The sequence below is a fragment of the Notolabrus celidotus genome, chromosome 10 (assembly GCF_009762535.1).
Source record: "Notolabrus celidotus isolate fNotCel1 chromosome 10, fNotCel1.pri, whole genome shotgun sequence".
Classification (NCBI taxonomy): domain Eukaryota; kingdom Metazoa; phylum Chordata; class Actinopteri; order Labriformes; family Labridae; genus Notolabrus; species Notolabrus celidotus.
In genome coordinates, this window is record NC_048281.1 from 29,339,952 (window position 1) to 29,366,374 (window position 26,423).

The 26,423-nt window shown below is 40.9% G+C and overlaps 1 protein-coding gene across 3 annotated transcripts in view; it reads right to left on the bottom strand.

Moving 5' to 3' along the window:
• klf7b (Kruppel-like factor 7b) overlaps positions 1–26,423 on the bottom strand; it is a 181,485-nt gene that overhangs the window by 123,443 nt on the left and 31,619 nt on the right. For 2 of the 3 annotated variants that reach the window (XM_034694501.1, XM_034694502.1), the window contains exon 2: positions 2,672–2,742. The exons of the other annotated variant lie outside the window; for it this stretch is intronic. In XM_034694501.1, coding sequence (XP_034550392.1) covers positions 2,672–2,698 — 27 coding nt within the window. In that variant the 5' untranslated portion in view covers positions 2,699–2,742. The remainder of the gene's footprint in view (positions 1–2,671; positions 2,743–26,423) is intronic. 3 annotated transcript variants of the gene reach the window in all.

Consider the following 26,423-nt stretch of genomic DNA (forward strand, 5'->3'; position numbering starts at 1 on the left):
CTTTTTGCATGAATGTATTTGAGTATTTCTGTCTGTCTGCCGTTGGTTTGTGTGTTATTTAGTCTGTGCCTGCCTGTGTGTGTGTGTGTGTTTGCGTGTGTGTGTCCCTGGTGTGCTGCTAGTAAAGCGTGGCGTGTTGCTCTAACAGGCTTGTTCTCCATTAGTGGCTCAGCACTGGGCTCAGAACTGGGAGGGAGGAGAGGGGAGGGAAGATGGAGACAGACTGACTGACACACATACACACACTTTACATTCTGGAGCTTATAAAAATGACATTGGGACGACTGGACCTCTCTGTAGTGGAGTTTTGCAATTATTGCAAAGTGTGTTTGCAGGTCACGGACGAAAAACAGACTTATCAAATATCACACCTCATGTAGCAGGGATAATAAATGTCACTAACTATTGTATGTTGTCATATTCAGAGAGATGCTAAGTATATTTAAGGAAAGTATCTTATACCAGACAGTCAAATCTGGATCTTCAGTAGTGTTGTATTCTGTTTATTAAGAACTATTTGGGGTTGTATTTTGAAAATGAGCAGTATCCCAATATTCAAACACCCATATGATCAAAGAAAAACCATGACACATGACATCATCCTACATGATGGATCTTTTCATAAACCCTGACAATCTCTGAACAGAGACATTGTGTGAGTGGCATGGAACAGGGAAACTGCACATTTCAAACAGCTAATAGTTGCTGTATTCAATCTCCCCTTACAAACATGAAGGCCAAACCTAGAGTGGTTAAATCATGTGTGGAGAGCAAGAAAGACCCTACAAAGCAAGAGCTCCCTTTGTCAACGCTGGGCTACTGTAGAGACCTTGTCCCCCTGTAGATCTAAAATCCACATTCTGGGCTAACAAAACAAAAACATTATCATTTTCAGATAATTGTACAAACAGGGGCGTGTACAGTATTTTTTCAAGGGGAGGTCAAACTGGGAAACTGATTTATACCTGGAGTAGAGTGCACAAACACACATATCCAAATAGCATGGTTACATTCATCTTGGTGTACAGCTGGTACATTCCTGTGTAAATGTTTTTTTTCATTCTTCTAATTAAAAATATCACAACAGAAAGGCAACATTTAAATCTACCTTTCCTCATTCATACACAATGTCTTAAGAAGTCACAGTCAAACATTGCTACATTGAGATGCCACAAAAGCTGTTTGCAGCCTGTTGCAACAAGACCAAAATTAGGGGTTTTCTGAAGTGACTGATTTCAGAAGCATTGAAACGGAAATTTAAATCCTGGCTAGCTGACTAGACCAAAGGTAAGACAAAACTCAGATAAATACTCAGAAGTGAGCATAAATTGTTTAACATAACTAAAGAAGGGATCGCAGAGTAAACAATGTCAGGTTTTCTGAGTGTGGCTACCATTAGCAGAGCTAACACCACCAGCCTTAGGTCCCCCCTGCAGTTTAATGCCCACATTCCTGTGCTTGTTAAGCATCACTATGTTCAGTTAACCAGACACAGCCTACATACAACTCTGTATCAGTTTTCTTAATCAAACTAATGCCAAACACTGCTGCACTGAGATGTCTCTATTGTCTGTGCTAGTTTACATCCAGACAGTAGAGCATTATAGCAGTATGGTAGTAGCCATTAGCCGGCGATACATTTCACTTTCTGCCCCACAAATCTTAAACTGGTCCTCTAAAGCAGTGGTTCTCAAAGTGGGGTCCTGGGACCCCTGGGGGTCCGTGTACCATAGCGTGGGGGTCCGTGAAAGAATTAAAATACATTTCTAATAAATTATAAAACTGCACTGTCATTTAAAAACAGCATATATACCATTGTTAGGATACCATTTAATGGCTCGAAGGGATATGCCAGTCTTGCTACTGTTAATTTTCTGAAAGCGTTTAAGATCAATTATTTGAAAAGTATAAATGCTGTCATGTTGAGTCCACAAGGAATGAAATGACCCTCTGTTTTAAAGTATAAAAGTGGTATTTACATGATTCAAATTAAAGTGTTATCTGTTTATCACTATGGAACAGGTCTGAAGTATTTAGATTGATAAGTTTTAAATAAAAATAGTTCCAAGGGCAACTAAGAGTGCAAATGGCAGTAAGCATGTGCTTAATCTATGTTACATTTATGAGGGGGTCCTTGGAAAATTTTCTCACCTGTAAGGGGTCCCTGGCTCCAAAAAGTTTGAGAACCCCTGTTCTAAAGTACCCTGAACTGGTTTATTTCAGTTACACTTAGTGGAAACTGAATTTCATACAGTAGTTTGTTTGTTTTGGTGCAATAAAACACAACCCAAGAGTTCACTTGTAGGTTTCATGTAATCTACTTTTGAGTGGTGGAAGTATTTCATTGATACTGCAAAGAGACACGTCATAAATACGACTTAGGCAACTTCAAGCAATTGCTGGGATGAATAAAATTATCAATCCAAACACAGTTGGGGGACGAGGGCAGAGCAACAATGTCAGATTTTAAGTTGAATACTTGTGTTGGGGGTCATAGTGAGACTTTGTTGTAGTTTGCAGGAGTACTGTGTTTACCAGAGCTAACAGTTGTTTCCCCTTGCCTCTGCGCTTCATGCAAAGCTAAGCTCAACACTCCCTGGTCGCTTTAGTACGGAACAAATAAGTGAGACTGATATGGAATTTGTCCTCTTCCCCATATTTGCCACCGTACCTTTGAATGGTGCTGCAGCCTCTGCATGCTTGTAATCCAGTCAGTCCATGGAGCTCCATGATACAGGCAGCCTGAGTGTGAGGAAAGTAATACACACACATAAATATATACAGCGTACCGCAGAGCCTTAGGCCTGTTTCTGACTCCATAAATCCTGTATTTACTGACAGCGAGGAAGCTGTCAGACACACAAGGATAGTTCATCACACCATTAGAGACACTCTGACATCCCTGCTGACTGTGTTTGTCTGTGAATGTGTGGACATGTATGAGACTGGGGAGGGACTGTAGGCTGAGTGTGATGGAGAGAGGAGCAGTTTAATCGCTCTCTAGATATTTCAAGAAGAACGACAAAGCTGGAAGAAAGACATCTTTTTTTTTTTTTTAAACTAACCAAAAAAAGTTGTTCTAAAGAGAGCATTTACACATTTTAAAGATCTCCTGTCTTTGGGCCCAAACTCAACCTCTCTTGGCGGACGTATATCTTTCACCAGAAAGCAGACATTTGCTTGAAGAGGTGGTGAATGATGTTATAGTTAACAATGCTTGCTTCAAATGGAAGTTTATTTTCTACTCATGCTTTGATGCTATTTTTTCCCTTAAGATGAGGTGGCCATTGGGATATTTTGGAGCTGCTGTAGGGCAAAATTGTCTCCAGCTGCTGTCCTCCTTAAAGGATCAAGACACACACTTCAGTGCAGTAGGGTTGCAAAGGGGTGGAAAATGTCTGATAAATTTCCTGAAAGTTAAGCTGGGGAATTTCGAAATATTCCAAATTGGAAATTATGGGAAATTATGGGAATTTATGGGAATTAACTGGGAATTTAATGTAAAGGTATCATAAATATTTTTTTTGTTATAAGCAGACATCCATCCAAAATAACACAATTAAAACAGATTTATTTGTAAGTAGAACTTTATCAAGTGTTAAAGGTGACATATCATGCAAAATGGACTTTTTAATGGTTCTTTACCTGAAATATGTTTCCCTGGCATGTCTACAAACCCCCCCGAGAATGAAAAAAATCCATTCTGCCCCTGTTCTGATTTCTCCACCTTTCTGTAAATGTGTGTGAAACGAGCCGTTTCAGACTTCCGTGTTTTTGTTACGTCACAACAATATCCGGTCTGTCACGGAGTCAGAGCTCGGAGCTTGTTCAGCCCATAGGCTGTATAAAATACAACTCAACCCCTCTTACGTTTTTCATTACCTGCACACATGTGTGCTAACAAGGAGCTTAGGAGGGAGGCATGCTAGTTGTAGACTGTCTTAATAAACACAAAGGTCGGTTTTACTCCCCACGTCTGCAGATTTGAAGATCTAGTGGATGATTTTTATTTATCATGGATAAGTGCTAGCGCTAGTTAGCATACCCACATAGCTACATGTTCGTAGCTGTGTACCAAGACACACGTCGACATACTGACAAATAAAACAACAAGAAACACTAAATCTGTGACCAATCGTTCAGAAAGGTCCTGCTGCAGGCGCCTCTCCGTCAGGATCAGATTCTGGATCAGATTCAGAGGGTTGAAGTAACGTGTTCTCTGAGCAGCCGTGTATATTCAGCCAACATGTAAACATTAGATCAACGTGCTGGAGAGCCGAGGCCACACCCACTTCCTGAGGGGGCGTGGTCAGAGGGAAAACAGAGTGTTCTGATGAGGAATGAAGAAGAGGACTTTTCAGGCAGACCAAAATCTGATTTTAAAGTGTTTTTTTGAGCATAAACTTTAAAGACATGTTTTGGGGACCTCTTAGACCAATATATATTGATGAAAAAAGTGTGATATGTCACCTTTAAATATTTTATTGAACAGGGTTTAATTGAATGTTGAGTTAAATATTACTCATCCCGCCGACCCAACCCATTCAAAAATTAACAAAAATGCAATCTCAACAAAGTCCCATTCAAAATGTTAAATGAAAAGAGCCCCTCTCCCTCCAACAAAGTCCCATTCAACATGCAAATAAAACAGCATCTTCCCTCAAGCTTCTCAAGCCTAGCCTCTGCAGGATTCTAGAAATCATCTGTGCATGTGATGGAGGAGTGCACAGTGCATGTAGGGGGCGTGGTCTCAATAGCCCTGCAGTAAGCAGTGTTCTATGTGCATGTGATTGAGGAATAGCATCGATATTCAACTGTACTTGCATGAAATCTGTTTTTTTGGTAGTCAGGATTATACTAAAATAATATATTTTCTCCAACTATATTTAAGTTCCCTATTAAGAGCCAACCCTCAATTTAGTAAATTCCTGGTTTATTCCCATAAATTCCTGTTAATTCCCATGGAAAGTTTCCAACTTTGAAAATTCCCAGAATTTTGCAACCCTACAGAGCAGCGATTCAAACAAGCGCTGACACTTGAAATCATTTTCATTAAATTACAAGCTAACTCTACTACACATGTAGCCAAACAATTTCATGGACTTATATGAGATTATAGCATAGGATCAACAGAAAATGATCCAAAAGAAGGACAGGGAAAAGAACATGAGAGGGCCTCTTTTTTTGGCATAACCTTAGTTTTCTCTTTTTTTTTTAAAAACACAAGATCAGTGGTGAACTGTTAAAGGAGCAGGGGTGAGAACATAGAAAGTGCACCTGCTGTATGCCATGGGGCACTAGCACACAAATGTTGTGCTCTACAAAGATCTGCCTCCAGCAGCATTTTGAAGACCTTTCTGTTAGCGCTTCAGTTTTCTCTCTCTCTCTCTTCGGCGTTCTTTAATCATGAGGCAGCTCCACAGAACCAGTTCTGGCTGGTCAAAAGGGTCGGCTGATAAAGACTTATGTGGGCAACTTGGGCAGAAAGTAGCCTAGAGGTTATCGAATACAAATAGTTTTTCAAACTGCTGATATCCACAGTGAGGGGTTCTTTTAAACATATTGAAGAAGAAGCATTACAGGAGATTTTGAGCATATGACACCTGATCCCTGCATGCTGGAGAAAATATACGCCACAATTTGAGATGAAAGGAGGAAAATACAAAACTATTAATGCACAATTAACAAAAGATGAATGCTAATTCCTACATGAAGGTGGCAGAGAAAGATTTTATGTGTTTATTGAACAGTGTAATTGCAAATAATCAAATGATAGAATTCTGCATGACTGATTTGACAATCAAAAAAAAGAAAAGACTTGGTAGTGTATCAAACTTAACAACCAAACATACACTACCAGTCAAATGTTTGGACACACCTTCTCATTCAAGGGTTTGTATTTATTTGAATTATTTGAAACATAGTAGATTAATACTGAAGACATCAAAACTATGAAATAAAATATATGGAATTATTTAATTTTTAAAAAAGTGTTAAACAAAGCAGAACATGTTTCATATTTTAGATTCTGTAAAGTATCCCCCTTTTTCCTTCATGACAGCTTTGCACACTCTTGGTATTCTCTCAGTCTGCTTCATGAAGTGGTCTCCTGTAATGGTTCTGAATGAACATGAGCCTTGTCAAGAGTTCATTTGTAGAATGACTTGCCTTCTTAATGTGTTTGAGACCATCAGTTGTGTTGTTCAGAGGTAGGGTTAGCACACAATGGATAGACCTATTTGACTACTGTTGTAATCCATATTATGGCAAAATCAAATTATTTCATAGTTTTGATGTCTTCAGTATTAATCTACAATGTTGAAAATAATTAACATAAATAAAAAACATTGAATGAGAAGGTGTGTCCAAACTTTTGAGTGGTAGTGTATAATCAAATCAAATCACCTAAAGGGCAAATTGTTTATTTTATCCCTTTGAAGGGCATCCAGAGGGCATTTTGTTTACATGTTGTCCACTCAAGGGACATGCAAAAGGGCACTTTATTTATTCTTAGGGCGCTATGTTTACATATTATTCACTGGAAGGGTATACAGAGGGCATTTTATTTACATTTTACCAACTTGATGGGCTTCAAAAAGGCACTTTGTTTACCTTTGACACAACTGAAGAGCATTCTTGAGGCATTTTCTTTTTTTTTACATGCTTTTCATTGGAAGGGTGTCTTAGGGCACTCTGTTTACGATTTACCTCCTGGAAGGGCATAGAGGGCACTAACATTTTATAAACTTGCAAGGCACATTTTAGGGCATTTCTTCACATGATTTCCTCCGCAAGGGCACCAGATCAGGCATTTTACTGTTTCATCTACTACACAGGCATCCAAGAAGGGCAGTCACCCCCTTGCCCCCCCTCTGAGTACACCACTGCACAAGTTAGATAGATGTTAAAAGATACAGTTACTGAAGGAGAGGTGACAACATATTCTTGAAGGTGATAGCTGAGTGAGAGGAAGAGTTTGACCCTTTTCTCCTCTAACCCTCTCTCTCTGTGTGTGTCTCTCTCTCACACACACACACGCACAAACACATTTTGCAAAGGTTAATGTGATGCTAATGTGGCCTATATTGAGAGGGTGATCATTATTTTTCAGACCTTTGCTGCGCTCCTCACCTGTTTATGGAAAGCGTTAGCAGAGGCCGAACAAGCACTCACATCCTTCACTCTACTAAATATAGTAACATGAAACAAATGTCTCCATGCAAGTTAAAGACATCCATTTAAACTTTTATGATCTGAAATACATCATTATAATCACAGTGTACATTATTAGTCATTGATTACTCTGTAGTATTCAAATGTTAAAGCTGATCTTGATGCTGCTGAAGTCAAACTCTCAATATTAAAACTGTGTTAAATATCTTAAAACAACAATTTATTGACTTAAACTAACAAGTAATGTCTGCTGAGCCAGAACTGGAAATATTTAATCTCTTCATTAGTAAAATAATTTAAATAAAAACACATTACACAGACACACTACAGCGATGACTGGCATGTCTTGGCCATAGACTGTATAATTAACTGATGCAGTATCCGTGACGTCACACATCTGCTCTGAAGCGCTGTTTTGAAGCCCATCATCAGCGGGTGCCATATTGGAAATGTGGAATGCAAACAAACATCTGTTGAGTTAGTGTGAGGTAAAGAGGCGGACCTTAGGCCTCTTTGCTAACAATTTTAGGGTGCCCACCATAGACTGTAAAAAATATGGACGTAGTATCCGTGACGTCACCCATCTGTTTCTGAAGAGCTGTTTTGAAGCCAATCGGCAGCGGCAGCCATATTGCTTCTGTCGAGCCAGTGTGACGTAAAGAGGCGGGCTTTGAGCCTCCTAGCCAACAGCTGCAGTGTTCCTGCAGGCAGCTGTGCCTCTCATTGGAAGAATAGTAATCTCAATATCTTCGAAATTGCCGCGTTAGAAAAAAATTCACCCCCCTCACAGTGAGAGGACATCGAGAAATGAGCTATCCAGACTACACTCATCTTTTGTACCAGGCTGTAAACATGTTTATTAATGCTGCAAAGATCGTCTTTTTCCCATTCATGTGTATGTGACTTCCGGTACTTCCGGAGCCAGCCTCAAGCGGATCCTCAATGAACTGCAGCTTTTAACACTTCTGCATTGACTCATATTTTTAGACCGGAGTCAGCCATGCCCTTAAATGGGTGAAACTCGTAATCTTAATATCTTCTGAACTGCTGCGTTATAAACAGTGTGTGCAGATAGAGAAATTAGCTATTCAGAACCTAAACCGTTTTTTGAACCAGGCTGTAATCATGTTTATTTCTGCCGTAAAGATCTTTTTTTGAATGGGTGTGTATGTGGTTTCCAGTGTTTCTGCAGCCAGCCTCAAGTGGACGCTCAATGAACTGCAGTTTTTAGAACTTCCACATGGGCTTCATATTTTGAGACCAGAGGTTGCTGCTTGGTCTTGGCATGTTAAATGACTTCTTATTGACACAGAGCTGAAAGCGGAATTTATGGTAGCGGTGATAATTTAAGAATAAACTGGATTAGTCATGTTGATTAGAGTATGGGAATCTTTAGCAACATTTTGTGCAGATATTGATCATCTAACATTTTAAATGTGTCCTTGTGGATGTGTTTGAAAGATGAACAACTGCTTGAAATAAAAGCTGCCAGTTCACCTTATTGCTGTTGTAAAATAGCCTAACATGACATGCAAACCCCCCAATAACTGTAATCTACATTTTTGACTGCCAGAGTTCCATTTCTTTACAGTTGACTTCAACATCAGCCCGTTGCAAACACCAAGTCTCTAACACGGATGACAGGGATGCTAATCCTGTAGCTCTACCAGCCAGATCACTACCACACATACCTTGGCTCCAAAATCTGTCACCAACGCAATATGTCAGCAGCTACTGCAGCAGTTTTTTGGCTTCATTTTTTTAATGGGAGAAGATAGTGGTGCACCATATTAATATCCTCTATTAATATACAGTCAATGCGAGAGACTTCAATGAAACATTCATAGGTTTTATAGTCTTACTTCCAGCCACAGATTTAACATGATTCCACTTTGTCAGGATTCATGGGCTCCTTTAAAAATCTCAAAAGGTCTTAGATTAAAATCAGGGACATTAAGGAGCTAAATTGTCTTGAGTTTGCAGTAAATTTGCTTTAGGTATTAAATTAGAAGATGGAGTTTTTAAGTCTGATGGGGGTATTCTCAAGCAGCCAAGCATACCAATAACCAAGTTTAGAAGGAGTTTGAGTTGTCTGACCATTTGGTGCATCACAAATTGGCTGACAGGGATCCAGACTCAGGTCCAGGTCTCTTCTAACCAGAGCAGCTTTTCTTGCCTTTACAGTAGTGAGTTTAGCTTCTCAGGAAACTTTTAGACCAATGCCTTGTATTAAATTGTTCTGTGTGATGCTACTCATCCAATTAACACTTCAACTCATACTAGTCTTTCTAGAAGGGCCTCGTGACGCCAGTTGTTGTCCATAGTGGAAACACTGTAGAACATAGTAAAATGTATTGCCACATTTATTATCTACTGTTGTTCCCATACCTAACAGACGCCTCATACCCATCATATCAGGTTTTAATTGGGCTGAGATTGTAAAACCTGAACCCTGCATAAGGAGACGCAGCTATGACAGCTTATGGTTTCTGTTCATGGTTGGTATTCCTTTCAAAGCCAAAAATAATTAGTGCTCTGAAACAGCTCTATTGCTTCAAACAAATGCCACCTGCACATATTTATAACAGCGTCACTTCATAAAACCAGCACTCTGCTTGGTGCAATGACACTCAGCTTTGGCTTTGGACTGCCTGAAGAGCAGGATAACTAACGCAGAGTTCCTAACTCTTTCCCATCTCCCTGCACTTTATAAGTATATATTTTTCACCAGCCTTAATACTTCATTGCTTGTGTGAGCGGAGGCCCTTTCACTGTGTCATATCCTGGGAGGTATTGATTTATCTGAGCTCTAATTGCTATGCAACTGCCAACTGCCTCAGTGTTTGAGTTCTGCACTGGAGGATAAAAAGATGGTGGCTCTTGATTTTGGGTTTCTGCCTCCAGGCTGTGAATGTGTTGACATTTTGCCTTTTAGTTAACCAGCCTTTAAAACCCTTTTAAACCCGTAACTTTCTCTTTTTCATGTCATTTCATTCTCTCTGGCTGGGTTGGGATCTTTTAATGAGTGGTGCATACATGAAAGCGGTGCTAACTGGATACAACATGGCCTCTGGGATGATAGAAAAGTGTACGTGTGAAAAAGTAATTTTGACTCTCATTGGAATTTGAAAACATTGAATGAAAGTGTCATGTCAGTCTGACTCTTGCTCTATAACAAAAAATAATTTATTTATACATAAAAAGGGTCTCAGTTCCTTAAATCCATGTATAATCAAATCCTGATTTTTAATCTGTAATCCCTTGTTTCTGATCTCTGACAGTCTGGAAACCAAGTCCTGCATCTTCGGCTTGGTTTTACCATTCCTTCATCATTGGTGCCAAACTCAGAGTTCAATAGCCCTTTATTCCCATCTCCCAACAGTCAGAAAAGATTCCCAATGGACCACAAGCCTGTGTGTTTGCAGGCCTATTATGCAAAAAACAAAACCGAGAATTGAAAAGGCACGATTGTCTAAAAATGAATGAAATGTAGCATGAATGCTACAGCAGTACAGCTGGCCCTGTCCATGGTGCTGAATCAACTCCAAATCAATAACACGCTGCAGAGGCTCTCTCCTTCACACCTGTGCTTTGAGATATAAAAACTCACTGCTAGAAGAGAGTCCATATTCTGGATGCATATTGCAGAGAGGAAAATGTACTCTGTTTTTTAAATGAATGAGATCATTATCTCAGAATCACGAGAAAAGTAATGACTGATTTGTTTAATCCAGTGTGCTTCTGGTTTCTGTTCGAGGCATTGTGACATACTCATGTTTTTCAGTAACATGGTGAAAGTATAAGTTGGTGATTTTTTACAGGCACATTAGGGCTTTGCCCTTTTCCAGACATAAAGCTCAATCTGATCCGCAGGAAGTTACAGTGTTCCTCCAGGATCAGCTGACCTGTTATGGCATGCTTAAGGGTTATAAGAAGATGCATCCAGTGAGTCAGAGAGGAATGTATGAAAATAATTCAGGCTGGCTACGTATTGACTGAAAAGACGATTAGGCAGATGCTTGAAAAACTGGATAAATGTGGAATTCAACTGAGGCTCCTTATCTCATTAAGTCAGAAAAACAGAGAACATTTGTATTTAATATTAAAGTTTGTTTTTTTCTGAATGCAGTATGCTTCACGCAACTGATCCAATGAGACATTTTTTAAATATTGGAGATTGGGGATATTGGGTTTGATCTTTGGAATAATCAGTTATCAGCCAAATGGGCTTCCAGTTCATTGATACAATTTACCAATGAACTGAAATCTTTGGTGTAGGATTTTTGGTATATAATATAATAATGAGCATCATCAGTTATGATTTTATGTTTTCACCTTTAACTTCTGGGCCATTACAAAACCAGTCCAAGGAGTTGTTTTTCCTCTACATCTTTTGAAATGTTGAGTCTATTTATTGATCTATTTTGTTTTTGATGTATTTGTTTGTGAGTTTGAGAGATATACATTTTGCCATTAACGCATATATGCACCTCTGTACAACTCGTACGCAAGGCTTTATACATTATATACAGCATTAACTGCTGGTGAGGTTCTCTTTTAGTGTCCTGGTCAACAGCTGATGGAAGGTAGTTACAATGAGGTGTAGCAGTGCATCCCCAAAGGAATGAAAGCGGATCGTTTGCTGGAAAACGTGTGCACAATTTCAAAATAAAAATCAAGGATAATAGAAATTGACTATATACGATGTCCCAAAAGCTCGATGCAGCGCCCTCTGCTGGAAGATGTTAATAAAACTCAAGCTTGCTGTTAATTACCTCATCTGGGCTTGGTTGCTCATTGCGTCCTCATTTGCTTAATATAATAATCTGTGTTTTGTGTTTTGTGGGCATCTAATTGAATTGCTTTGATGTGTTTATGTATTTTTCAGTTGGGAGAGAGCAAAGAGACCTGCCGTTATTACACAAGTGTTTCATTGTGGGAGAGGACACTAATTGCTAACTAAGAGCCAGTTAGTGTTGGACGCTAATTGTGAAGAACAGCAGAGCTAACAGGGGAATAGAAAACTAGGTTAAACCACGGCATAAATTGACTGAAGATAAATACCAGTCAGAAAATAGACACAGGCTGGTGGGCCTGAATTGAGGAAAACAAGACATGAGCTGCACAGTTTCATTTCAGCTCTAGGAAAAGGTTTTAATGGAAACCTCCATGGACATTTAGGAGTAGATGTATGTATAGCAGAGCACGGTGAGTCATCTGTAACGATGGGTTAAAAACCTGAACAGAGCAGTCTGCTAAGAGGAGGGCTGAGAGTGTTTTTTTTTTTACCTGTTTATTAGCAGAGGAATAGGTCTGAAGAAATAAGAGCTGAAGTGAAAGGAGGAATTTAGAGTGAGATGGCTGGATTAAATTCAAAGCCCCTCAGGCCACTAAACCACATCCAGAGTTTTTAAATGGGTTGAACAATGCTGGTACAATATTTTGAAAAATCCTCTAATAATATAAGAAAACTGTATTTTTGCTCTCCTTGCACTAAATCTAAGTAAGGGATAATGTTTAGTAAGGAGATGGTTATACAAAACAGAATCAAGACATGACCTTGATGCTTATCAAACTAAAGATACAGACAAGCTGACCCTAAGTATTGATAAGGATGATTCTACTTATCTAAAGATGATTTATTTATGCAGCTAAAAAAAAAAAAGTCCCCCAGATTCAGTGATGGGTAGCTCTTCCATGGCTACGGTTTTCTCATCAAAGTGGGGCCCTAAGCAGAATTTGCCATGGTTCACTTTTTTCCACTGGTTTCTAACTCAAAGTGCCTTTCACTGGCCATCTCTGATTGGTCAGAAGTTTATTGATCCTTGCAGTGATGCCTGACAAGACAAGTTTCTTCTCTCCTTTTAATGATTCAAAACGAGGCCCTACATACAGCTTGTGGTCTGGGTTTAGGAAAGTTGGCCCTTATGGTGATAGACGTGAATGATAACCCTTGTCTCTGTTGTATTTTTGTTACCTTTGTCTGCTTTTGCATGTTTACCAATCTCTGCTCATTGGTTAACATCTGACACTAACATAGCCTTTGGGAGCAACCATCAACTTTTCAGGGTGTCTGGTAAACCCAGGGTTTAGTGATCAAGGACTCCTTGTCATGACATCCATTTTCATGCGTTGCTTTGTTTGCAGTCCGACTAGCAAGTTTAAAAGTGAGAATAAGGATGAAGAGATGATGTCTAGTGGCCAAAGTCCACCGAATCCGTGTCCGGTCTGTCTCCGATCCGTCACAGCACCAGATCTGATAGGTTTCTATTCTAGTCAATGTGTTGACTCCCGCTGGATCCGCTCCTGATCAGATACACAAGACTTCTATTTTTGCCGGATGCCTGAACACGACGCATCAATCAGTACAGAGCAGATTGAGCGAGACAGGAAGTCAGGCACCAAAACAAAATGAAATCATCCGGTTCATTTTCAGAATAAAACACTCTGTTATCACCAGTTAATATTTCACTTAACTACGACAACAAACCGTCATGATGAGCGTAGCCAGGCCTGGAGTGAACAGGTCAGAGGTTTTCAGAGGACCAGAAAGACAACATGGATGAGGATTGGAGGAGGGGAATCCTTGATTCAGTAATTACCATGGGAAAAACCTTGGTCACATGACTCCAGCTGTCCGGCGGTCCTGCTCCGTGCTGAGTTCCAGAGCTGGACTACAGCGGATCAGAGACGGAACGGACATGGATCTGGTGTAAGTCCTGTGTAAGAGTAGGTTGTTAGCTGCTCTTGAATGCAGATCTCTTTTTTTAGACAATTATTCAAGCTCAGTCAGCATTAGGTGACTGTCGATGAGGTTGCAGAAAGCATTCTCCCTTTTTTGCTCTCAGACAGATTGTTATCCTTCATACAGCTAAAGCCAACTGAAATGCTGGTGCACAATAACACTTGTTCTACAAACAGTAACCAGAAAGCAGGCAGAATCATAATCTGGTCCTGTGTGTGCAGATTCTACATTTTTATGCAGAATCTGAGAACAGAGCTGAGATGTTTACATGTACTGAAACCAAGGTTCAGTTTAGTGCTCATATAAGAGTTTCTGTACTTGCAAAAGCAGAGTTAGTGCAGATGATGCTGAAGGTGAGTGGTTCTGGTAAGGCCTGCATTCTCATCCTGGCACTGTAACAAAGATTAGAGCTTGCAAGCTTGGACATCTGGAGATTTTAGTGACTACAGTATCCCATAGACCTCACAGCAAATGCTTTTATAAGTGGTAGCTGTGCCATGACAGCGGTGTGGTGTCAGGCCCTTCTACATATGCTCAGGATCTCTCTTTGATGTCATCGTTTTTTTCTGCAGAGACAAGGCGCTGAACGTTGGGGTTGCCCGTCGTTTAACATTGTGCACTGCCAAGACTGAACACAAAGACACTGAACGTGAGCTGTGATATCTAACGGTATCATGATCTTCAAAGGAAGAGTATAACACAGCTGTAAGTCAGCAGCCAGACGGGGCTCCCAGCATTGTGAATAGGCAGATTGTAAACAACAGGGCTCCCCTTCTACTGGGAGCACACTGGTGACGTCAACCGGCTGTACACCTGCATCTGATCTGTGCTCTGCGCCACACCCTGTATCAACACTGCTCATATTTGTGATAATGAGGAGAGAGCCAAGGCATGAACTAACAGAAACAATAAATCCTCTGCAGGCTGTTTAATTTTGGAGCAAGCAGACTTAGCGTCCTAACCTTCAGCCTTCTTAAGGACAGGCTGCATCCTTCGCAGGAGGGCGGAGCCTGATAGAGGACACAGCTGCAGACACTCTGTATAAAAACCGTCCTTATTATGATCTGCCTCCCTCCATTTCTCCCTGCAGCTTTGTGTCACTCTTCAGGATTTCTTTAGCCGGGGAATGAAAGGGGCTTCCCAATGTTTCTGTCCCTGGGGCTTCCAGCTGCGATGCTAATTTGGTGTTGACATGCTAGCTGAAGAATGCAGCCTTCTCTGCTTGTTTCTGCGGCAACTCAAAAAGCTTAGCAACTCTGTGCTGTTTGTCTCATCCATCTTTGTTTTCCTTCAATGCATTCAGACAAAAAGAGCTCTTCTCTTTTTTTTTTGCCAAACTCCCCCTCCACAAAACCTTCACCCCACCTGAATCCTCCAAAATAAGCATTCAGGACTGGCACCTTGGCCTCTGAGAGCTGGCACTGTGGAGGTGTTTTGAGCGTTCACCAGGTTTGGGAAGCATCATTAGCATTGACATTAGCAGCTGCCACCTCGCAGCCTCTGAACTATAAAGACTGCTGGGGTTCAAAGGCTCTGCTTCCATAAACAGATCTTTGGGAAGGGGGGGTGAGGGGGTGGGAGAGAGTTGAGAGAATATTTGAGAGAGATTAGGTGAAGGAGAAAAAGGGCAAAGTTGCAAAACAAAAAAGAAATCCCAGTGGCAGCACTGGGGAGGGGCTGTGCTGCTTTTGTATCTCACACTCTTCTTCCTTTTCTCTCTATTCCTGTTACATCTCTGCTGGTTTAACTCCTCTTTTTCACATTTTAGAATTTTGCTATTCACTGGGGTCACAAAAAACAACAACATGGTTTAACTAAAAGTGGTAAACTCATTGGTAAACACTCGTGCATTTTTAAAGACACTCTGAAGAAAGGCTGATTGTGAAAAGGTTGAACTGGTTTTAAACTGTGAAACTCATACTGATGCCTCTTTATGACCTAATAGACATAACAGAGATAATGTAAAATCGACCATGTCTATATGCATTCTTAAAGCTGGGGTTGGTAATCAGATTTAGATACACTTTTTGTCATACTGGTTAAAATGATCTTTATGTCCTGATGGCAATCAATACATAATGTGTTCCTAAAAAAGAGTGAAAAAAACTGCTATCTACAGCCGGAGTAAACCTGGGGAAACACCAACCAATCACCGTTTTTTGGCTCCCCAAATTTTAAACCAATCAAATCCTGTCCTGCCGTTCTGCCCTCCTCCTGTGCGTACATTTCCCCGGCGTGTACTCCTCCGAGTCCCCGTCTCTCGCTCGTCCTCGGGCCTGTCCCCTCTGACCTGATGAGGTGCTTTACTCAGGACTGTAGTCCGGATCAGAGTCTAAAAAGCTCTCACCAACAAGCAGAATAATTAATGACGTTCAGTAAGTCCTACAGAAAATATATATTTATTGTAGCGTCCGTCCGGACGCTGTAGTGATGACGAGCCGATTCGTGAACACGTTGAGTTTTAATAACCGGTCACTGTCGGCCGTGATCACGCCAACCAACAAAACAACAATCAATGTTTGAATGAATGAAAAACTTCTCCTCTTGTCTCTCCTCTCTCCAGCTCACACACTCTACACCTCTCCTGATGCCTTCACTGACTGTCAACACTGTAGGAATTAAGAACATCTACACTGAACACGTTTAACAAACAGTAGAGCTGTTACAGTTTTATATGTATTATAACTTTTCTCCTGATATCGTGCTAGCTTTAATGTCTATAATCAAGCTACGCTCAAGCAAAGCAATGTATAACACATGCACCGTACGTTCCCCAAAACAAACCCTGCAGTGAGTTGTACCATTGTCTGTGTATGAGCATGGATGACGCGCCTCCATCTTCTCCCATTCTAAAGAGTGAAGCCAAAATCAGGCATTAGACACATTTGATTAACATACAAAACATCAAATATCTCTCAGGTCCAGTCCCCAGTCCACAGCAGATCAGAGTCTTGTGTTGATCTGAAGCACTCGTGGTTAAAGAAAGTTCAATAACTCTTGTGTTACATGTTCTTCATGTTTTCTCTCGCCATTTCTCTTCTACTCTGCTCATCCAGTAAAGAACACAGCAGGAGTTGCATTTGTCAACAGAGCTGTCAATCATTAAGTCACACTCAGTTTTTTTTTTGCATCAAATAACCAATTAAAATAAACTTCTCTGTGGGCGCTGGTGGCCTAGCGGTCTAAGCGCCCCACATACAGAGGCTGCAGTCCTCGTCGCAGAGGTCGCCGGTTCGATTCCTGGCCGGTCGACCATTTCCTGGATGTCTTCCCCCACTCTCTACTCCCCATGTTTCCTGTCTCTCTTCAGCTGTCCTATAAAACAAAAGGCAAAAAGGCCAAAAAAAATAACTTTAAAAAATAAATAAATAAACTTCTCTGAAAAATTGCACATAAATTAGCACAATAAAAACTATATGCTATGACAAAATCTATGAACATGGGTAAAACTGGAAAATTAAAGGTGACATATTACACTCTTTTTCATCAATATATATTGGTCTAACCCCTCCAGGGTTAAGAGCAATACTGCAGCCAGTCACGGTGGGAAGCTAAAAAAAGTTCTGGCTTCACTTTTGGGGAGCTGTCATTCTGACCATTATTTAACCTTGTCTTTGAGTCATACAAAAGTTAAACATAAAGTGGAGAAGTTACTCTGCACAAACATGCATGAGGCAGATCAGCAGAGATAAAAAGCAGAGAATTCACCCACCGAAGAGATGGACGGTGATAGAGGACAGGTGAAACCTGAATTTTCCCTCTCCCTCCTGAACATTACATCACCTCACTGCCACATCCTTCAAACAGCTAAAAAAGTTGCTTCTTTCTTCAGTATTCATGGCATCAAGGCTACCTTATCTATCCAGGGGGACCTTCAAAATAGAGACAAATTAAAGATCCTCAAAGCGTCTTCAAATAAGGCAAAGGTGCTCTATGATCTTGTTTAGTTATAAAGATCTAAACCACAGTATCATCGTGTGTCAGGGTCCTGACGGTAATGTTAAGATTTATTGTGAAGGTTATCTCTTTGCAGGTTACACTGAGGTCAGTGCTCTTGTTGAATGTTGGAATAATGGCTCAAAAGACTGAATATCTGTGTAGAAACATGGTTCCTAAATGGAATGTATAAAAATTAATACAATACGATGTATATTAAGAACAAGACCCAAGGTGTAAGTTAGTGCCTAATATCCAGTGGTGCACATGCAGCACGCTCGCCACATGGGTCTCTTCCCTTCGACTCCGTGGCTTGTCACACAGATTTTAAACTGAGATGACACCAATCAATTGAAAAAGCTTTTCTGGAGTTCCCCTGTGGCTTTAGGGTTCAGACAGCGGCCACAGCTCGCAACACTATTGGTTCAAATCTGGAACTCTGCGGTAACTTCCTCTTTTGTTTCTGTGAGGAACTTTTGGTTTGTGTCAATCTCAGCGCCCCCTGTGGACAAAGTGCTTATTCTAATGCTGAACATGTATGAGTGGTGTGTTTGAACTTGTCTCATCCTGTTGTTTTTATTGTAAAATACTATACATCATCCACTTTGAGTCAATACAGTGGATAAAGTAAAACATTACTTTTTTTTGCAGCGGGGACTTACTCTCTTCATCTGACACCTACCTGATGGCAGTAGTTTCAGGCATTGCAAATTGCAATATTGAAATAGTTCATATTTACACTGATGGTCTTGTTTGCTCTTGTAGCTCAAATAGAGACCTCAGTATAAATTAAAGTGTCTTTTTTTAACAGTGATGTTGAAGAGATTAAAGCTCCTGTGAGGAGTTTTTCCATTTGTAACGATAGAGAATAATCGCCTCAACAAATAGTTTTCTGGATTTTCAGGTTTCTGGTTTTGAAGTGTCAAAATCATAGACTGTATAAATAATGGACGCAGTATCCGTGACATCAGCCGTCTGTTCCTGAGCGCTGTTTTGAAGCTAATCGTCGGCGGGAGCCATATTGGTAATGCTGAACTCAACCTAACTTAAGGCTGATTTATACTTCTGCGTTGAATCAACGGCGTACCCTACGCCGGGGGTCCGCGTAGCTCCCGTACCTACGCCGAGGCCTACGCACGTAGCTGACGTGCACCTCCTCCAAAATGTAACTCCCCGTAGAGCCGACGCGGACCGCAAGCTCTGTGATTGGTCCGCTCGGCAGCTTTGTCTTTCCCGCATTTACAGCACTTCCGGGATCCCGGACATCGGCCGCACATCGGCCGTGTATTTCATCTCCTCCTCTCTATTCTTCATGTAATCATGTCTGTATGATAAACAGCAACATGCATCAGCTGTAGATTAACATAACACGCTCTGAAACTCTGTGGAAAAGTAAACAGAGATCGTAGCGGGACCGGAAGCAGGCGGCCGGCTATCAGAGAGACCGCACTGCCCTCAGGTGTTTCTGCAGAGAATTGCTGCGCGACACAGACACACCGACGCACAAGTACGTGGGGCTCATGCCCGCGTCAGCCCCTGCTGCGTAGGGGAGACGCAGAAGTATAAATCAGCCTTTAGGGTGAGGTAAAGAGGCGGGGTTTTAGCCTCCTAGCTAACAGCTATGTGTTCCCTCCTGTCAGTCAAGTCAGTCATGTCCTTATTTGGGCAAAAACTCGTAATCTTAATATTTTCTGAACCGTCATGTTGGACAAAAATTAACCCCCCATACAGTGTGTTCAGAGAGAGAAATAAGCTACAAGACGTTTTTTGAACCAGGCTGTAAACATGTTTATTTCTGCTGTAAAGATCGTCTTCTTTGAATGGGTGTGTATGTGGTTTCCGGTGTTTCTGCAGCCAGCCTCAAGTGGATGCTCGATGAATTGCAGTTTATAACACTTCCACATGGGCTTCATATTTTGAGACCGGAGGTTGCCGCATGGTCAAAATACACTAGTCTTACTTTTTCCCCAAAATTATACATTTTTAAAATTTTCTAAAATATGCCTGGCTTGCCGTTCAAAGTATTGTGTCATCAAATGTGGTTGAGAGTGTTTTGGCCTCAGTTCATGCAGATCTTTGGTTTCCAAATGAGCAATTTGCTGCAAGGCTACCTCATCCAACTTTCTCAAAACACTGATGGCAACTCAGAGTAAAAACTTTTAATCCAAAATATACCAAAACTGAAGAGCAGCAGGCCCAGATTAATGTAAGCCTGTGTGATTATACAGTGTGTGCTTGTTGCTTTCACTCTCATACACTTGCTCTTAACAGACGTGATGGACTTTGAAGTGGACAGTCTAGGAATGTGTCCCTCACTGGTAATATGTTGCTTTACTATATCAGCTCAGGACGCACTCAGAATAGCTTACTTGAATCAATTATGTGAATTTAAATTAAATTGCTCTCCAACTTTAAAAAGCTTGAATGAACACCTACAATAAAAAGTGTGACTCAAGTTAACTATTTCCACCTTTGTCACCAGATACACACATGTCCTCCAATATCAGTCTTTGGTTTGTCATCATCAACAGACTCAAAGCTTTAGTCTTGGATGCACAGAGAAGAGAAATGTGACTGCAAGCCAGCAAACAAGCATATTTCAAAAACGTCCATTCTCCTCAGAAGCAGACAGAGAAAGCAGTCCATATGCTCGATGGTAGGAAGGCTTGTATGTGCCTGCATGAAGCCTCGGCAGCTGTGAGGAGAGAGTGGGATTAACAAAGCTGATTTAAAAGGATTAGAGGGTCCAACAGAAAACAGAGGACCACCAGGACACCTTCTGATCCATATGAGCATGCGCACACACACACATACACACACACAAATGTCAAGTATCCCATAATCCTTTTCAAGTGCATTGTCTCAAATTGTTTACCCCCCATATTCATTGAGATTTAATCCATAAAAGCCAGTAAAGAAAAAAAGACGTGGAAAAGGAGGAAGAGGAGGAAAGAGTCATGTGGAGAGTTTAAGAGATTTCTGTGGAGGACAAAGAGAAAAAATCAGTGTGACAAATAACGGCAGACGGTCTCGACCGAACAAGAGCTGCTACCGGTCATGAAAGTAAAGATCCTCTGATAGAGGTGTGTCCATACTTGTCTGTCCAAATTAGTGTAACTCATGAAGCACAGCAGTAAGGATTAGGACTTGCTCCAGTATCAGTATGTCCACAGTTAAAAGTTGTATAGTATTAGACTTTGAGCACACACAGTTTGAAAGTGTTAATAGCACCGATGTGTTAACTTCAACTTATTAGCTAAAACTCTATTTGTTAACTCATGCTGAAGTTAAATTATAAGAAGGTGTAAGGTCTTGATACTTGTATACATTCACACATGTTGCAGCCTTAAAGCTAGGGTTGGTAGTCTCAGAAAACCAGCATGAATTTGAATGTAGGTTTTCCTCATGACTCCGTCTAACCCCTCCCCTCCTCCCTCGGAGCTCCTCCAAAACGACGCCCCCCCGCTCACATGCACGAGCGCCGCTGATTCTCGACCATATGATGGTGACTGATTCAAAACCGGTCCTCACCAAAACATTATCATAGTGAAATTTAAAAACACAAACAAACATGGCTGCTGTTAGTACTCACAACTATTATGCTAGCATTATCCAGTTGTACCAGTGACACGATATCAGGAGAAAAGTTATAACACATATATAATACTGTAACAGCTCTACTGTTTGTTAAACGTGTTCAGTGTAGATGCTCTTAATTCCTACAGTGTTGACGGTCAGTGAAGGCATCAGGAGAGGTGTAGAGTATATGAGTGGGAGAGAGGAGAGACAAGAGGAGAAGTTCTTCATTCATTCAAACATTGATTGTTGTTTTGTTGGTTGTCGTGATCACGGCCGACAGTGACCGGTTATTAAAGATCAACGTGTTCACGAATCGGCTCGTCATCACTACAGCGTCCGGACGGATGCTACAATAAATATATATTTTCTGTAGGACTTACTGAACGTCATTAATTATTCTGCTTGTTGGTGAGAGCTTTTTAGACTCTGATCCGGACTACAGTCCTGAGCAAAGCACCTCATCAGGTCAGAGGGGACAGGCCAGAGGACGAGCGAGAGGGGCAGTTAGTAGAGTCAGGGGAAGCAGAGGCAGGAGACGGGGACTCGGAGGAGTGCACGCCGGGGAAATGTACGCGCAGGAGGAGGGCAGAACGGCTGGACGGGATTTGATTGGTTTAAAATTTGGGGAGCCAAAAAATGGTGATTGGTTGGTGTTTTCCCAGGTTTACTCCGGCTGTAGATAGCAGGTTTTTTTCACTCTTTTTTAAGAACACATTATGTAATGATTACCATCAGGACATAAAGATCATTTTAACCAGTATGACAAAAAGTGTATCTAAATCTGATTACCAACCCCAGCTTTAATGTAAATATTCAAAAATGTTTTAAATACCAAAAAAAAAAAAACTTCTTAAAAGGCAAGACCATTTAAAAATCACCATTCGTATGCAATTCAAAGTGCTTAAGGAAGCTAAAACCAAACATTAAGAGCCAAAGAGACGTGACATTACGGCAAATAAGACATCAAATATAAACTAGAAGATAAGATCAAATAGGTTGAATATTTAACAATACAACTCAAAAAATAAGATAGAAGATTCGTGCCACAACGGGGACATTTAAAGACAACAGGGAAATTTAAAGAATGAGGTGAAAGTAGTTAAAAAGTTAATGAACTAATACGAAGGAAGCAATACAAATATTTTAAAGGATCAGTTCTTTTTTAAGGTGTGTTTCTTATAAACAGATGTGTACTACATACAAAAGACGAAGCATACAACATCATCTTTATGGAGAAAAAAAACAGAATATCCCTTTAAGACCTGATTTTAAAGAGCTAACAGACAAAGACAGCCCTACATACTCAGGTAGTTTTCTCCACAGTTGGGGAGCAAAGCTGCTCCAGCTTGGTTCTGATTCTGGGAACATTAAGTTAACCTGTCCCAGAGGATCTGAGGGTTCTGGATACCTTGTAACGAACTAGCAGATCTGATGGGTTGTTGTATTTTGGCCTAACACCATTTAGCACTTTACATACTAAGAGTAGGACTTCAAAATCTATCCTCTGACTCACATGAAGCCAGTGGAGACAGTCAAAACCACATCAGATGACTGATATGAGTTGGAACTGTTGGTGGTAAGATGTTTGAACTTTTTCATAAAGAGAATGTATTGGGTACTTGAGAGACCATAGATAGATTAAATCACCCACTGGCTTGTGCAAAGGCTTTATGAAGCTAAAATGGTGATTGCCATATTAGAAACACTGACTCAAACACATTTCGGCAAACTCTAACCAGTAAAAAGTGGACTTGTGGCCATTTTTTACTGGTCCACAGTCCAGCTGCTTGGCAAAAAGCTACAATGTACCTGTCAATCAACGCCCCAAATTACGCCTAATTATGCACAACTGCCAATTTCAAGTCAGTCCTACACAAAACATCTGACCTAAACCGTTGTCACAAATGCAGACATAAGGTAGAGAGTAAATCCTTTTTTATAGCAGGCTGTCTACAGTTCAATTCTGCTGTAAAAATGGGCCTTTCAAAATGGCATTAAATGGGGATTCCTTGGATTTTGGAGACAGCCTCAAGTGGACACTCAAGGAACTGCAGTTTTCTGCACTTCATTGGCACTGGCTCCTTTTTCCTGAGATTGCTGCTTGTTGAGAACCCACTTAGTCAAACTCATTCATGGTTTGAATGTTCACACTGCAGGAATGATGATTTAGTTTTTCTGAGGTTATTGTCACTTTAAATCTACCATCGGACATACACCAACAAAAGGACCAGCTGTGTATCATGACTAAAGCCTGGTAGCAGCAGATTATAGCTTTACCTGAAACCACTTAGAATGACATTGTACAGTAAATTCTCACACACACAAACACACACACACACACACACACACACACACAAACACACACACACACACACACACACACACACACACACACACACACACACACACACACACACATGGTGACTCTCCTCATTGGCTCACTACTGCTTGACAACCAGGGGGGGACCCGGGGGAAAATCTTCTCATCGCCATGGCTACAGGGACCGGGGATGACTGCGACAGCATTAATTATTTTAGCATGGGGAGCGGCTGAGGTGGGACGTCAGCGGAGTGTCAATAGTAATTAAGCAGCGCCCGCTCTCACGTGTCACTTCCTGTGCCCCGGGTGTGTAAGCAGGAGGTCGAGATGTTCTCCTGTAATTACTGCATGTTCACTTCCTCGTCTTCGCTCTCATTAAGTTGATTGCTTCACTAAAACGATCGGCTGAGAAGTTGATTGACCCGTTTTTCACGTCACTTTTGCAGCTTTGATTGCTGCTTTTTTTGCATTTTCTGATTTTGTGTTTTCTTTTTTTTTCTTTTTTTTTGTAGTGTTTGCACTTCAATTGTTCTGCACCTGCACAGTTTGGCTTGGAGCATGAGTTTGTGTCACTCATGGGTAATTTTATGGCACCACTGTTGTGCCAAACTGTAATGACTGAGCTGGCTGCACGTCATGCTTCAACCATCATTATTGCCCCTCTGAGTGTGTGTTCATCTTTGGTATTGGCAAACAAAAACACAATATCCCTATTCAAGTTCAAGTCCATACAGATACAATCAAGTATGAAAAGCAGGCTTTGTTTTTAGGTCACACTATATGTAGATTTCATGCAGCCTCTAATAAGAACCCCTAGTTTCCTCACAGCTGCTTGTTAACATACTCTCAGTGCAGGGAAGTTGATGCAGCTTTTTGATACTGAAATCCAACTTAAAATGTGCAGATGCAATTTAAAAAACACAGTAAAATTATAATAATAACAGATTATGACGAATTTCAAATAATTTAAACTCTATATTTAATTGAAATTTGTGGAAACATGACAAATCAAATGTTGAACCTGAAAAAAAATATTACCTCTTGAAAATGATATGCTCCTTTTACATTTTATGTCAACAACAGCTTTCAAAATAGTTGGGACGTGGTCAACAACACTCTGAAAAAGTTGTGTAATGCTAGAATAAAACACCTGGAGGAACAACTCCAAACTTTTTCATCAGGTTTGCAACATGACTGGGTATAAAACTGGCACTTAAGAGTCTCTCAGAAGTAAAGATGGGAAGAGATTTTCCACTCTGAAAAACCGCATAATCAAATACAGTAGTTCACAGATGACAGAATTATGTTCCCTAGCATAAAACTGCAAAGAGAATGTGGATGTTATCACCTACAGTACATCACATCAGTCAAAGATTCAGAGCATCTGGAGAAATCTCTGTACAAAAAGGACGAGGCCGTGATCTTTAGACCCTCAGGCAGCACTGCATTAAAAACAGACATGACTCTGTAGTGGAAATCACTGCATGGGCTCAGAATCCCCTCTAAAAGCCAGTCTGTGAACTCAGTTTGTTGCTGCATAAATTAAGCTTAAAACTGTACCATGTAAAAAGGAAACCATATAAACATGATCCAGATCCTGTCCTGTGGTCTGACGCATCAAAATGTGATATTCTCTTTGAAAATCATGGTCGCCGCGTCCTTCTAAGTTGGAACCAGTTCTCGATACCTAACCCCCAATTTTCACAGGATGCGCAGTGTCGTATTTGTATAGCGCCAAATCACAACAAACGTTATCTCAAGACGCTTTTACAAACATAGGAGGTCCAGACCACTCTATGTCAAATAATGAACAGAGACCCAACTTCAAGACAGGGTAAGACTCAGTCTGACCCCACCTTAATCCACCATGAGCATTGCACATCTCAGTATTTAGCTAGTTACAGTGGTGAGGAAAAACTTATTTCTAACAGGCAGAAACCTCAGGCTGAACCAGACTCATGTTAGACAGCCATCATGCCTCGACTGAGTTGGGGTCTGGAAAGACAGATAGAGGGGAGTAAGAGAGAGAGGTGATAGTGATGAGACGAGTAGTAGAAGCTGTTGCGCCTCAAGTTTATTTTCGACTGAGCCCACACCCAACACGAGTCAATCAGCACAGAAAAGAAAAACCTGGACAGGAAGTCAGGCACAAGGATTGCATGCAACATCCGCCAATTTCAAAATAAAACAACATATGCAAACTCCCAACCATTTAAAGATTGTTTAGATCAGAAATACTCATCATTTATGGATCTAAGCTACAAACAGCCACATATCTGTGATCCAGGTCCACTACAACAGAACTTTAAGGTGATAACTGTGTCAGAAGTAGTGGTGCAACGGATCATCGTTGATCCGTGATCCGTACGGATGCCTCTCCACAGTTCGGCACGGACGTGGTCCGCGGATCGGTTGATGGAAAAAAAAAATTGTTGCGCGTCAACTCACTCGTCAAGCGCAGTGGTAGTCATGGCAAGTGAAGGAGCAGAGGAACATTATAACCCTCCTGCATCTTGGAAGTCACATGTATTGGAGCATTTTGGTTTCCCTGTGAAATACAGTGAATGCTGAATGTACTTGAGCCACGTTATGAAATTCCATCGCGCACCCACTAGACCAGAGGCCGTCAATACGCGGCCCGCGGGCCGCATCCGGCCGCCTATTTGTGGT